The 12,043-nt window shown below is 39.1% G+C and overlaps 6 protein-coding genes across 9 annotated transcripts in view; 1 reads left to right on the top strand and 5 right to left on the bottom strand.

The window, feature by feature from the left end:
- LOC108008241 (uncharacterized) overlaps window positions 1–1,485 on the top strand; it is a 27,500-nt gene extending 26,015 nt beyond the window's left edge. For all 4 annotated transcript variants that reach the window (XM_036813160.3, XM_065863732.2, XM_036813161.3 and 1 more), the window contains exon 6: window positions 153–1,485. In XM_036813160.3, coding sequence (XP_036669055.2) covers window positions 153–278 — 126 coding nt within the window. In that variant the 3' untranslated portion in view covers window positions 279–1,485. The remainder of the gene's footprint in view (window positions 1–152) is intronic.
- Window positions 1,260–2,869, bottom strand: LOC108009565 (lysozyme 2). The gene is made up of 3 exons (XM_017074028.4): window positions 2,737–2,869; window positions 1,792–1,968; window positions 1,260–1,732 (listed from the first exon to the last, which is right to left on the bottom strand). Exons 1-3 carry the CDS (start codon window positions 2,801–2,803, stop codon window positions 1,476–1,478), a joined length of 501 nt encoding a protein of 166 aa, XP_016929517.1. The 5' UTR covers window positions 2,804–2,869; the 3' UTR covers window positions 1,260–1,475.
- Window positions 2,870–3,627, bottom strand: LOC108009567 (lysozyme 2). Its single transcript, XM_017074030.4, has 2 exons — window positions 3,310–3,627; window positions 2,870–3,246 (listed from the first exon to the last, which is right to left on the bottom strand). Exons 1-2 carry the CDS (start codon window positions 3,551–3,553, stop codon window positions 3,011–3,013), a joined length of 480 nt encoding a protein of 159 aa, XP_016929519.2. The 5' UTR covers window positions 3,554–3,627; the 3' UTR covers window positions 2,870–3,010.
- Window positions 3,628–3,694: 67 nt separating this feature from the next.
- LOC108009566 (lysozyme) lies at window positions 3,695–4,431 on the bottom strand. Its single transcript, XM_017074029.4, has 2 exons — window positions 4,275–4,431; window positions 3,695–4,213 (listed from the first exon to the last, which is right to left on the bottom strand). The coding sequence occupies exons 1-2, from the start codon at window positions 4,342–4,344 to the stop codon at window positions 3,798–3,800; spliced, it is 486 nt and encodes a 161-aa protein (XP_016929518.2). The 5' UTR covers window positions 4,345–4,431; the 3' UTR covers window positions 3,695–3,797.
- Window positions 4,432–4,972: 541 nt separating this feature from the next.
- On the bottom strand, window positions 4,973–7,690 carry LOC108008519 (lysozyme). The gene is made up of 3 exons (XM_017072389.4): window positions 7,483–7,690; window positions 5,410–5,580; window positions 4,973–5,343 (listed from the first exon to the last, which is right to left on the bottom strand). Exons 1-3 carry the CDS (start codon window positions 7,562–7,564, stop codon window positions 5,111–5,113), a joined length of 486 nt encoding a protein of 161 aa, XP_016927878.1. The 5' UTR covers window positions 7,565–7,690; the 3' UTR covers window positions 4,973–5,110.
- A 343-nt stretch (window positions 7,691–8,033) lies between these two features.
- eEF1beta (elongation factor 1-beta) lies at window positions 8,034–8,964 on the bottom strand. Its single transcript, XM_017072306.4, has 2 exons — window positions 8,786–8,964; window positions 8,034–8,677 (listed from the first exon to the last, which is right to left on the bottom strand). The coding sequence occupies exons 1-2, from the start codon at window positions 8,863–8,865 to the stop codon at window positions 8,086–8,088; spliced, it is 672 nt and encodes a 223-aa protein (XP_016927795.1). The 5' UTR covers window positions 8,866–8,964; the 3' UTR covers window positions 8,034–8,085.
- Between the last annotated feature and the right edge of the window lie 3,079 nt (window positions 8,965–12,043).

Here is a 12,043-nt window from a genome sequence, read left to right on the forward strand (position 1 = left end):
AAATGTTCTGAAGCTATTGTGCCGGCAAAGCATAAATTTCCAAACTTATGAGCACGGGTGGCTCATAAAGCGCAAGCAATTCCGATTTTCTTGTTTATGATTTCCACTGCATGCAAACAAAGTTATTCATTTTGCATTTTGCATTTTCGCAGGAGGAGAAGCGACTGGCCAAAGAGGAGGAGCGTCTGGCCAAGCTGCATGCCAAGGAGGAGAAAAAAAGGGGCAAGAAGGAGGCCAAGGAGCTGCTGTTGGCCAACGATGGAAACAGCAAGAAGTGAACCCAATTAGCCAGCGAAAGCGCATATTTCCAGTTGCAATTCTAGCCCTAAGACCATCACCAAGTACCGGTTCCCGTACTATATCAAAACAGATCGGATCCGATCGCATCAGATCGCCACCTCACCACCCCCATATGAAATGAGCTTGATTGTATTTTTAGGATAATATTTTGTTAGTTAGCCATTAATCGTTTCCATAAGTTTCTTACTAAACTGAAAAAATACAAAGCCAAATATTTAAAAAATAATTTTTTAGAAACAGGAAAAATCTTCTTGAGTATTGACACCTTAAAGAGATTACCCATACATTTTTTTGACATCAGAAATATTTTAATAATTTTTTGATTTAAGATCTGTAGTTGGTTCTACCAATAGGAAAACATTCTTTTTTTTAAATCACCTAGTTAGTTAGACTCCTTTGTGGGCTTTCTTGGCTTTTTAATACGCTTTCCCAAGCAGAAGAAAAACCATGCCAAACCTTTGTATAAATGATAAACCTTTGGCAAGCACTGATTTAACATTGCTTTCATTTCATTCTTAGTTTTAAGCAGAAACTTCCAATAAGTTTTCTTTAGATTTACTGCCCACTTTCATAACTCTTCACCGTCTAGAGATATGTTAAGGATATGAAGACATAGCTGCCTTTCGTTTGACATTGCCTCGCCTCAGTCTCAGCTCATCTGTATCATTACCAATTAAAAGGTTGTTGAAACAATTTCAATTTGAACAGAATCTGATAGAAATATCCGTAATAGACCTTCTTACTTTCAAGTTTCCGACTACTAGACTACCAAACAGAATACCCTTAACTAGAGAGAACCTCGTCTCGAGATATAGAACCATGACCACTATAAGGCAAGCCAATGTTAGAGCCCAGCTTTAGCAAACGTAAGCCAGAATCCGGATATATTAACGAATATATACTACCAGTATGTTAACATGTTGACTAAACAAATTGCAAAAAGCGAGAGAATATTAAAGTAGTTTTCATATACCCCTCTATATATATTATATATATATATGTATCTTTATCTGTAACTAAATCTATAGAATCCATACCTATATTGGAAACTGTTCAAACGGCAAACATAAGCAATGTTTCGATGTATGTATGTGTATATGTGTTACCAGGATTGTTTTAAAAACAGAAAATAATAACCCCGCAAAGGGGGAGAAAAGAAACCAATAAAGAATCCATTATGTTGAAGTCTCTTCCTGCTTTTTGATAATTTTCCCCTCCGCCAATCGCTCCTTGTCTTTCAGGCATCGGTTGAAGACCTTGGCGAAGATATAGGGCAAGTCTTCCTGGCACTTAAGGTTTCCCAGTTTGTGGAGAGCTCCAAAGTCCAGGCAATCGATGTGATCATCTCCATTGCAATCCTGACCATGCTTAGACATATAACTCTGGACCGTGTTGGCTGCACAGTGGGGTTGGTTCACGCAGTTGGTGAAGGCTGAGTGGGGCAGATTTGGAAATTTTGTATGGTATTCCAATCAGATAGCTGGAACCTACCGTCGTCGGAAAGTGCTGTATCTGTGGGCAGGGTTAGTTTGCCCGCCTCCACCCAGTAGCCCCAAGTAATCCGGAATATTCCGCAGGCCCCATTTACACAAATTGCGGATGCATTGCAGCCACTCATTGTTTCGCACAGACAGTCCAGGCAATCTTCCGTGACGGGCTTGTTTTCCACTAAATACAGAGAACAAAAAACATAACAAATTCAAGAATTTGTAAATTGTTTATGTAGTTCAAGAATAATTATTATAAAAGGTCAAAAACCAGTTTGTATGCTACTTTTAACATCCAAAAAATTGATTAGTTTTGTTGAAAACTTTTTGTTTTTTTAACCAAAATGCATTCCGAAGCAAGAGTAACATCCAATAAATTGATTAGATTTGTTAAAAACTTTTTGTTTTTGTAACCAAAAAGCATTCTGAAGAAAGAGTAAGGAACGGATTCTTCTTAAATCAAAAAATATTCTTGACTTTTTTTTCAATTTGTGGGTAAAAAAAATTTATGTACTAAGGATAGAAAACAAAAATTCGTATTAAATTTAAAGTTGGATTTAAAGCCAGCAAGTTTATTTTAAGCTTAAAACCTTCTTTTAGTCTAAATCTGCAGCTAGCATGCTTTAAGCGAAGGTGATCGAATAATTTTGAATAATAGCCTTATACTTAATATTTACAATGTAGCTTAGAATCGATTTCCTTATAATGAATATATTTTACGATTGTTTACTTTAGTCAGTGTACGAGACAAGTGAAAATGGACGGATGTAACGGCCGGCTTTCTAGTATAAAGCTGTTCCGATAAACTGGCTTTAGTTTACTGCGAAAACGCCAATGGATTACCATAATTATAGAGCACTCTCTACTACGTACTAAGCCTCAATTAGCACAGTGGCTTGCAAGCAAAAGCCGCTTAGGCTGTACACCTTTATAGATTGAAACCACATACCCTCAAAGCTGGACCCACTGTCCACTAGAAGCCACAAACAAGTCAAGCCGACGAGTAATCGAAGCATATCTGAGCTTTGAATCCGTTCGAGAATCGAGAACCCGACCTGCTGCTGCCGTGTTGACCACAGAACTGATTTTAGTTGCCTTCCAGCCACTTGTTTATTAATCAAAACTAACGCCTATATTAGCAATGCAATCTTCGCACATAAATTACGCGGGCTCTTCCTTATAAGTTAGTAACTAGATACTAGAATGTAGAATGCAATCGAAGATTAGCTGGAGCTCTGTCGCTTCTGATCCCGAATGGCATTCCTCAAGCAGCGTTTGAAGATGCTCTCATAGGTATAGGGCATATCCGCCTTGCAGTTAAAAGGACCCATATAGTGAATGGCTCCATAATCGTAGCAGTCCTCTATCTCATCATTGTTACAATCCTGGCCGTACTTCACCATATAACTCTGCAAAGTATCAGCTGCACAATAAGGATCATTGGCACAGTTGGTGAAAGCTGAAGATATTGTAATGGGAGATTAAAATATAAGATTATTTGGAATATAATCTCCATTCTTACAAGTATCCGTCAGCGGCGAGTCGCCTTGTATGGTCAATCTTCCTGAATCCACCCACTGATCCCAGGTGATCCTGAAGATGCCACATGCCCCATTCACACACACAGCCGTGGCATTGCAACCGCTCAAGGCCTCACACATACAGAGCAGACATTGTTCCGTAATGGGTTTCGCGTTCTCGGCCTGCACATATAAACCTCCAATTGTAAGGCCCAGTAGCAAAAATAATATATGCGTATTATGCATAGCTAAGCTGCGAGATTTCAATTCACTTCCGATTCGATGCGTTCCGCGATTGTTCAGCCACTGAAACGAATTCAGCGGTGACTACTGACTTTTATTAAACACTGCACCAGACTGGTTTTCAGTCCCAGTTGATACCCGGTGTTTATTTGTTTACCATAAAAAAGGTTACTTTATTGGCATAATGATTTTTTGGGTTGGAACGTGTATGGTTGTGAAACATAACTTGAAATTAATTTGCATTTAATCACTCCAAGCCCTCATCCTCGAACTTCTCGATGCACTCCTCGAACACACTCTGGAAAGTATAGGGCATGTCCGCTTGACAGCCATAGGCCCCCAATTTATGGATTCGGGCATAGTCGTGGCAATCCATCTCGCCATCCTCATTGCAGTCCTGATTGAACTTCTTCATGTAGTTCTGCACCAAGTCGGCAGCGCAGTGCGGATCATTGGCACAGTTGACGAAGGCCTTTTCCGAGTCGGGATGCTCTCCGTTGACAGTCAGCTTGCCTGCATCCACCCAGTAGCCCCAGGTGATGCGGAAAATGCCGCAGGTGCCCTTTTCCGGACTGGTGCAAATTGCCGTGGCATTGCAGCCGCTGATTGCCTCGCAAATGCACGTGAGGCACTTCTCCGTTACGGGTTTATCCAGCACATGACCTGTTCATTAAATTCTTTAATACACCTTCATATATCTTAAATATTTCTACCGAAAACCAACCTTGACCTTGCACTAATAAAGGCGATAAAACCAGCAGTAAGAAAAGAAAATATCCCAATAAAGCTCTCATCCTCCGACTGTTTCAAGATCTTGCATCTAACACCTCTGCTCTTGAAACTGCAAATGGTACTGAATCCAATGAACTGAGTACTAGCCCGGTAAATCCGCCAATCTAGCGGGTAATACCGGTTTCTAGGGCGCATCCATAACTATACAATCCGTTAACGATAGCTACATGGCACAAGTCACCCTTAGTTTTAAAAACAACCCATTAAGTATTAAAATTCTACATCTAATAAACTTTAATACTTTTATTTTTACGTTTTCATATAACTCTTCCCTTTAAGTAGGAAAAATATTTTAATGTTAATATAAATATTTATTCTTGGTTGGAAGGGAAAAATTTAAAAACAATATATAAAGGTCCCAACAAAAAGTATGCAACATTCAGGTAAACACACATTTTAAGGCAGGTGGTAAAGGCGGATGGATTTTAATACAAAATTTAACTAAACTGATGTAGTTTAAATGTAATAAATAAAAAGATTTACCTAAGTATGCAACAGAAAGTATTTTTTATTAAAAAAATAATCTTTAGAGTTGGAAACCAATTTTTATATTTTTTTTAAATATGTATTATTTTTTAGTACACATTAAAGCACATTAATAAATCCTCTTTCAATTTTAAATAAACAACCTTATCTTTCCCTTTTCGATGTCATTTATTATCAATCTCAATACCGCAATCTTAATCGAATTCAAATGCATTGCCATAAATTATTAATTATTACATTATTTAAATTTAATTAGAACATAAGTTTAGCAAGATAATGGGTTTACTTGCTGATGCGAACGTCGATGTGCTGGAACGAATTGAGGCAGTTGGTCAGCTGCGTTTGGTACTGGTAGCTCAGCTCGCCCTTGCACCCATAGCCGCCCAACTTGTGGATGGCCGCAAAGTCGTAGCAATCGATGGTTCCATCATCATTGCAGTCCTGCCCGAACTTGGTCATGTAGTTCTGGATGGTGTTGGCCGCGCAGTACGGATCGTTCACGCAGTTGGCATAGGCTGCAGAAAGATGAACATCCATAAGATATATGAAAGTACAATAAAAGGGAAGGGCTTAGCACTCACCTTCCTCCGCCTGGGGACTCTCGTTTCCCAGGGTCAGCTTGCCGCCATCGGACCAGTAGGCCCAGGTGATGCGAAACAGTCCACAAACTCCACCGCCGCAGAAACGGGTCTGGTTGCATCCACTTGTGGCCTCGCAGATGCATCCCAGACACACATCAGTCACCGGCTTATCTGTTTCGGGTTAAAAGATCATTCGAATCAAATCAGTTCAGTTCAGTTTGCTGATTAGCCTCGCGATCGTTTTCCATGCCCGAGCAAAACTCGAATTGTGTCACACATATTTGCCCAGATCATGTCATCGCTTTATTCAGAGCATTCGGTAATGTTTTGAATATTGAGAGTTATAACAAGTTAAAGGCTTTGGAATTTCAGCAGTACACAAAGAAAAAAATCAAGACTTTTTAAATAAAATTTATATAAAATGTAAAAGTACAAAAATTAAGTATTAAGTGTACCGAAAAAATTGGGAATCAAATAAATATTGGGATTTAAAAATGTGTATCTAATCTAAATTTAAAATTTATTGGCGCCCATTTTGTAGACATCAGAAACATTTTTTAAATCGGACTATTGCTTAAGAAGTTGTTTAAAAATAAACGAAAATAAAAATATTAAATTTGACTAAATATACAAAACGGAACATATGCCTTGAAATTGGTCAATAGAGAAAGGGGTATCTGGTAGGCGAGTCACTTGGTTTAATAATAATTCGAATAATTCGAAACAAATACACAATCTTGGATTCACATTAATAAACTTTACAGTTTATAGTTATTACTAAAGGTATTTAAATAAACCCTTGTTATAGGTGCTTTTAAAATTCATAATTATAATAAAATAACTCCAAGGAACGAAAAGCAATTCCGCTGGTTGCACGCCCATGAACCTGAAATCTGTCAGCCTCACGTACCCATCTCATTTTTTACCGAACTAGTTTTGCAACTTTCAATGGCAACATTGAAGCATCGCCGTAGAACAAATCCGCCTACGGGAGGCGAGGATGAGTCAATAAATCGGCGTTATCAAGACCTTGTTCTTGTAATTAAATTTTGTATTTTTAACGAGTATTGGCAATTTGCAAAGCCGAGAAGATTGGCTAACAGTCTGGCACAGCATGTCTTCTAGCCTTCTGCTTCACCCACACCCATAAATCTCCGAGGTTCTAAGTTCACTGACCTATGCAAAACAATCTGCGAGGGCACAAGAATTGGGTCAAGATTAAAAATGGTAAAATTATACCTTCCTTTCATATAAATTAATTTAACTTTAAATTTAAAAGCTTTTAAAGCATTTTCTTGTTTATATAAAAACCTTTTTTAGTGGGTTTTTCCTTGCCCTGAGATAACCCACACGCAGGCCAACTTTTCGCTTATGATCAGACGTCATCGAAGCAAGTTGTCACGAAGGTGGGATTTTTATCGGTCTAAACAATAGAGTACCAAATTGCACTACAACATTCCATTCCGGATTCGGGGAAATTTCAAATAAAGCTACATCCTTTTCACGATTTGATTTGTGCTAATTACCCATTTAAGCAATTAGTTTATTAAGCAGAAAGCCAATGAGCTCACTGCAGATTACTGCCAGTGATTAATAGATAATTTTAAAATATGCTACAATTAATTTCCGCTTAATGTAATGGGCATACACAAATCGGAAGTAATTTCAATGGCGATGAAACGTTATTGAAAGCCAACGCAGTCAACGGTCCGTGTCAAATGATAGATGCGCGATTATTTAATCTTAAACCGATCCGAAACCCCCGAGTTATAATGGACGTTTGTCAACTTCCAGATAATTGTCATATGCAAATGCGGACCAACACGATGGATGGATAAATGTAGCTGGGAAATCCGCTTAAGAACGAAACATGTCTTGTCGCCGAACAAAAGAAACAAACATCTATACAATTGCTAATTAATGTTAATGAATGCAGACGATCAGGTATTTGTATTTCGTGCTAAAAGCAAACCTCAGCAAATGCGTAACAAATTCGTCTCGGGAACAATAACAAGAACGGAAATGTTCTCGCCTGTATAATATACAATATATATTTCGATTTATTTAACTCACCCTGAGCTTGAATGAGAGCCGCGAATCCCAAGCACAATAGAGCGCCAATAGCCAGAGTGCAGCACAATTTGTTGGCAGCCATTACGAGCAATACTTTTGTCCGAAAAATATTTGTTTTAAAATGCAATTTCAAAAACCGCTGAGCAGTATTTGTGTATACTTGTGTATAGAACCGATCTCTATCGAGCTGCCCGATCAACTGAGCTGAATGTGTTACGAGCCTCGCTTTTTTGTTGACAAAAGCTCACTTAAAGCTCAAAAACGAAAGACTAAAACAGAGAACTCGCGAGAGAAAAAATTATAAAATGAAGAGATATTTGTTTATAAAAGTATACCTTAGGGGATATATTTTTAAAAAATTTCATTTCTATATACAATGTACAAATGGATTGATGGCCATAATCATTAATGCAGTCCGATTTTTAGAAAGTTAACTAGTACTTGAAGATTTCTATAAAACCGCGATTTCGAAGTCTTACACCGCAATCATTTTTCTGTTTTAGTTAATAATAAATTATATACCATATATACAAGTGAAAACGGCACCTTCATTTCTTAGTTCGCTTTGCTCAAGTTTATTCAAAATATAAAAATCTCAGATGTTTAGATCTTGTTGAAGGCAGCAATGTCGACGGACTGGACGAAGTCCTCGAACTCCTCGATCTTCTCCTGCAGCAGATCGATGGAGACCTTGTCGTCTTCGATGACGCACATGATCTGCAGCTTGTTGATGCCATAGCCCACGGGGACCAGCTTGGAGGCGCCCCACAGCAGACCGTCCATCTCGATGGTGCGGACGCTGTTCTCCATCTCCTTCATGTCGGTCTCGTCATCCCAGGGCTTGACATCGAGGAGCACAGACGACTTGGCGATGAGGGCGGGCTTCTTGGACTTCTTGGCGGCATAGGCGGCAACGCGCTCCTGCTTGATGCGCTCAGCCTCGGCGTCCTCCTCGTCATCGGATCCGAATAGATCCACATCATCGTCGTCGTCGGCGGCGGCAGGCTTGGCAGGAGCAGCCACAGTGGGCTTTCCACCGGCCAACTGGGGCAGAGGAGCACCTGTCCAGGCGGCGCGCTCCGCAGCCTCGAAAGAGGCGATGTGACGGTACCAACGGGCCACATTCACATTGTCGGCGGCGGGGGCCTTGCCCAGAGCCTCGAACACGGACAGATCGGCCTTGCTGGGAGTATATCTGGAGGGGATGATGGGTAAAACCAATTAATATGCGCTTAAATGTATTATTCTGATATGCCGACGTGGTGGGGTCGTGCCTAACCTCACTTCCCGGCCGCGTGCTTACCCGCTGATGTAGCTGTTGTCGGCCAGGAAGTTGTTCAACTCCTTCAGTCCCTGCGGGGTCTTAACATCACCGAAAGCCATTTTAAATGCGTTTTTGTGGGGTAAATTCGCGTTTAACAAATCTGGAGCCGTGCTCTGCGCAACGTTGCCGACGAAAGAAGAGTGCAACGGTCACATTGGAACAGTGTTGCCAACTTAGTTCTTTCCCCTCCAGATTTAGCGATTTTTAATTGGGAATTGGAGAACTGACATTCTTGGCCTACGCTGGACAGACATTGTGTCACTATAGGATAACAGGATAAAAAAGGTATCAGTAGCCCCTACCTAAATTGATTTCCAAATGGCATGCTTGACGAACCTTAAAAGTTCTCTTAAATACTTGATTAAATGCACGGAAATGTCCTATCATTTAGTACCAATTTTTCGGCTATTGCTAGCTTTTTTCAATGGCTAATTTAGCTATTTTATAACCCAAGGAGTTGGCAGCCCTGTTCTGAAGACGAAATGATAAAATACTAGCCTGGAAATAATAATAATAAAAATACCTAAAAAATAACACAAAAGGGGCGCGTATTTTAAAAATTTTAAACTTTATTTTCAAACCCCAAATAATTTTTGCTTAGGTTTTTTTAAATGTACATCCAATTCAACGGTTCATGATCATTTAATTTGGCATTGAACTATATTAATAGAAATCACATATTCTAATGTCATACAAAGCTTCAATAAATAAATAAATAATTTAAAAATAGTTCACATATAAGAATGAAATTCTTTTTAGGACTTGTACACCAAGGTTGAGTTCCGTGCAAAAAAAGGTTGTCCTTACGGAATAATTATTACAAATATTAAAACGAAAAGGTTTTTAATCTGCTGTATTCCACGTTTTGGAAAGCACTATCACGCAGATGAGTGGCTGTGGCTTTTTACTTATGTATTTCGTGTTTTCGTCCCTGAACTGAAGATGCTGGAGGCAGTATTCGGGCCTCTTCAGGGTCATTTTGTATTTATGGTTTTGTACAAAGGTTCCGTTCTAAAAAGAGGCGATTGAGATACCAATAAATTTGCAAATATTTAGTTTAATGAAAAGAGAAAAAACAAACCTCGAACAAAGTGTACTTATCAGATTCCTCCTGGCTGTTTAGGTAGATCATATAGTCACATGGCAAGGGTAAATCCCACTGGACGACAAGATCGGTTTTAGGCTGCCTTCGGACCAATGTCCCATTGCTTAGAGTCACGTTTAAGTACGGATCAAGCCAATCTAAGTTTTCAAGGTCCATGTAGCACACGGTATTCTGTATGTGGTTGTTTCGAGGGCAACAAACCCTGGCGCAGCGTCTCAGTTTGCAGGCACACCCCCTTATGTGGGTTGCCACCTTCTCCTTCGTCCCGTCTGGCAAAATCCTAAAGTTATATTCACCCGTCAAATGGGCGGGAATGTGAAGGCCCTCATATAGATATGCACCATTCCGGAGCCTTCGAGCTGCCGAGAGATCGACAGTGTCAAAGAAATCGCAATCAAAAATCTCTGCATTTGTTTTAGGAGCAATCAAAAAGACAACTGTCACAAGCGATCCTAGTAACACCCACATTGTATAGCAGAATACCTTGAACGGAAAATGTTATGGCATACTTAATTAAGGATGTTCCCAAAAAATGTCGATACTAGCAAATAACATCAGAAAGAATACATTTTTTTATTATTATCGATTCTACTCACCAAATAGTTGTACAACGCTGAAAATTACCCGCCATCTCACCCTCACACTCACACGCATAATAACTTGCAGCTACCACCAGCCCAATTAAATGCCCCTAAAAAGATTAGTTTAGCAAGTCAGCATTCAGTTAAAAACAGCTCAGATGCCAGTTCAACTAGAAGAAGTATTTTGACCACGACCCTAATCCTGTCACAGTCGCCAACTGACCCTCTGGGAGACACCAATTCCCATGCCATCGACAAAAAGAATGGATCAACAACGCAAACTCGTCTGAGGTTATTTCTTTCCCCTTTCCCCATCATGTGCCACCGTTGTCAAGGATTTGATCACAGCAAAATGTACTGTGAAATCCACTACAATCTCGGTCTTTTTCAAGACTATTCTTGGATTAATGTGCATGTCAGTTACTTGATTGTCAATCATTGCTAAAAACACTGTTATAATTAATGTTTTTAAAAAATTTTTATATTGTTCATGTAGATCTCCTAAAAAGGTAATAAGATGAATAAATGGACAGTAATGCTTAGGCAGTATCTGCGTTTACATATTAAAAGATACCAGTTGTCCCCACATTACTGAAATAAGCCAGATGAGATATTTAGTCGCGACCATCCGGCAATGCAGGCAGATATATTGGGGCTTGCAGTTGGTTTTCCAGCAACCAGTGTTCATTGTGACCGCTATGCCGGCACCAAACAGAAAACGATTACAACAGAAAACGGTCCGCGAGGCATGTAATATTTTTTTGACTTGATATTTCCGGTATTTTATATTTGGCCTTGTTTGAAATAACCATTACATATATCGAAAAATGGTATTTTATTATATTATGTTGGTTAGCTAATGTTAGTGAAAAGAAAGTTATGTTTTCACCATTAAATTAATTTAGGTGTCTTGTCCTTCATCTTTTTCTTCCAGATGACAATGGACCTAATAGGTTTCCATGAGGCAGCAAATGCTTATTTCTGTAACATATGTTGGAGGCACCATTTATTCCCTTGCTTCTGTATATATTTTTATTCTTTTTGTAAAAGACGAACTCGCTCTTATTTTTTTTTTCTTCCAGATAAACTATAGCAATGGATCTTATAGGCTTCCAAGAGGCAGCAATGGCATATTTATAAACTATAGCCATGGATCTTCTAGGCTTCCAAGAGGCAGCAATTGCTTATTTTTGTAAAGACACAAAAAGACACTTGACTGGGTAAAAAAGTGCATGGGCAAAGAGTGCATTTCAATGATGTCGAGCTGCGACGAAGTCTATCTTCCGCAGGAGTTAAAAACAATTTATATCAAATTAGTTCAGAAGTTTATTTTATAAAATTGTTGACGATTGACATCAAAAGCTTGACTTAAATTCAAGATCCTTAAACAAAGCGCCATTTTCTGGAAGTGTTCATGGAGACACTTGACTGGGTAAAAAAAGTGCATGGGCAAAGAGTGCATTTCAATGCTGTCCAGCTTGAAAGAATGCGACGAAGTATATCTTCCGCAGGAGTTAAAAACAATTTATACCAAATTAGTTCAGGAGTTTA

The sequence above is a fragment of the Drosophila suzukii genome, chromosome 2R, assembly GCF_043229965.1.
Source record: "Drosophila suzukii chromosome 2R, CBGP_Dsuzu_IsoJpt1.0, whole genome shotgun sequence".
Classification (NCBI taxonomy): domain Eukaryota; kingdom Metazoa; phylum Arthropoda; class Insecta; order Diptera; family Drosophilidae; genus Drosophila; species Drosophila suzukii.

What these genes read in the sequence shown, in the direction of transcription:
- LOC108009567 (XM_017074030.4), bottom strand. Translation starts at nt 3,553, where the DNA reads ATGCATAATACGCATATATTATTTTTGCTACTGGGCCTTACAATTGGA. An exon ending in CTCGCCGCTGACGGATACTT is followed by an intron (nt 3,247 to 3,309) that starts GTAAGAATGGAG and finishes CAATATCTTCAG; the next exon opens with CTTTCACCAACTGTGCCAAT.
- eEF1beta (XM_017072306.4), bottom strand. Translation starts at nt 8,865, where the DNA reads ATGGCTTTCGGTGATGTTAAGACCCCGCAGGGACTGAAGGAGTTGAAC. An exon ending in GACAACAGCTACATCAGCGG is followed by an intron (nt 8,678 to 8,785) that starts GTAAGCACGCGG and finishes CATCCCCTCCAG; the next exon opens with ATATACTCCCAGCAAGGCCG.
- LOC108009566 (XM_017074029.4), bottom strand. Translation starts at nt 4,344, where the DNA reads ATGAGAGCTTTATTGGGATATTTTCTTTTCTTACTGCTGGTTTTATCG. An exon ending in TTTATTAGTGCAAGGTCAAG is followed by an intron (nt 4,214 to 4,274) that starts GTTGGTTTTCGG and finishes TTTAATGAACAG; the next exon opens with GTCATGTGCTGGATAAACCC.
- LOC108009565 (XM_017074028.4), bottom strand. Translation starts at nt 2,803, where the DNA reads ATGCTTCGATTACTCGTCGGCTTGACTTGTTTGTGGCTTCTAGTGGAC. An exon ending in CAGTGGGTCCAGCTTTGAGG is followed by an intron (nt 1,969 to 2,736) that starts GTATGTGGTTTC and finishes CTCTGTATTTAG; the next exon opens with TGGAAAACAAGCCCGTCACG. An exon ending in TACAGCACTTTCCGACGACG is followed by an intron (nt 1,733 to 1,791) that starts GTAGGTTCCAGC and finishes TGCCCCACTCAG; the next exon opens with CCTTCACCAACTGCGTGAAC.
- LOC108008519 (XM_017072389.4), bottom strand. Translation starts at nt 7,564, where the DNA reads ATGGCTGCCAACAAATTGTGCTGCACTCTGGCTATTGGCGCTCTATTG. An exon ending in GGCTCTCATTCAAGCTCAGG is followed by an intron (nt 5,581 to 7,482) that starts GTGAGTTAAATA and finishes AACCCGAAACAG; the next exon opens with ATAAGCCGGTGACTGATGTG. An exon ending in GAGTCCCCAGGCGGAGGAAG is followed by an intron (nt 5,344 to 5,409) that starts GTGAGTGCTAAG and finishes ATCTTTCTGCAG; the next exon opens with CCTATGCCAACTGCGTGAAC.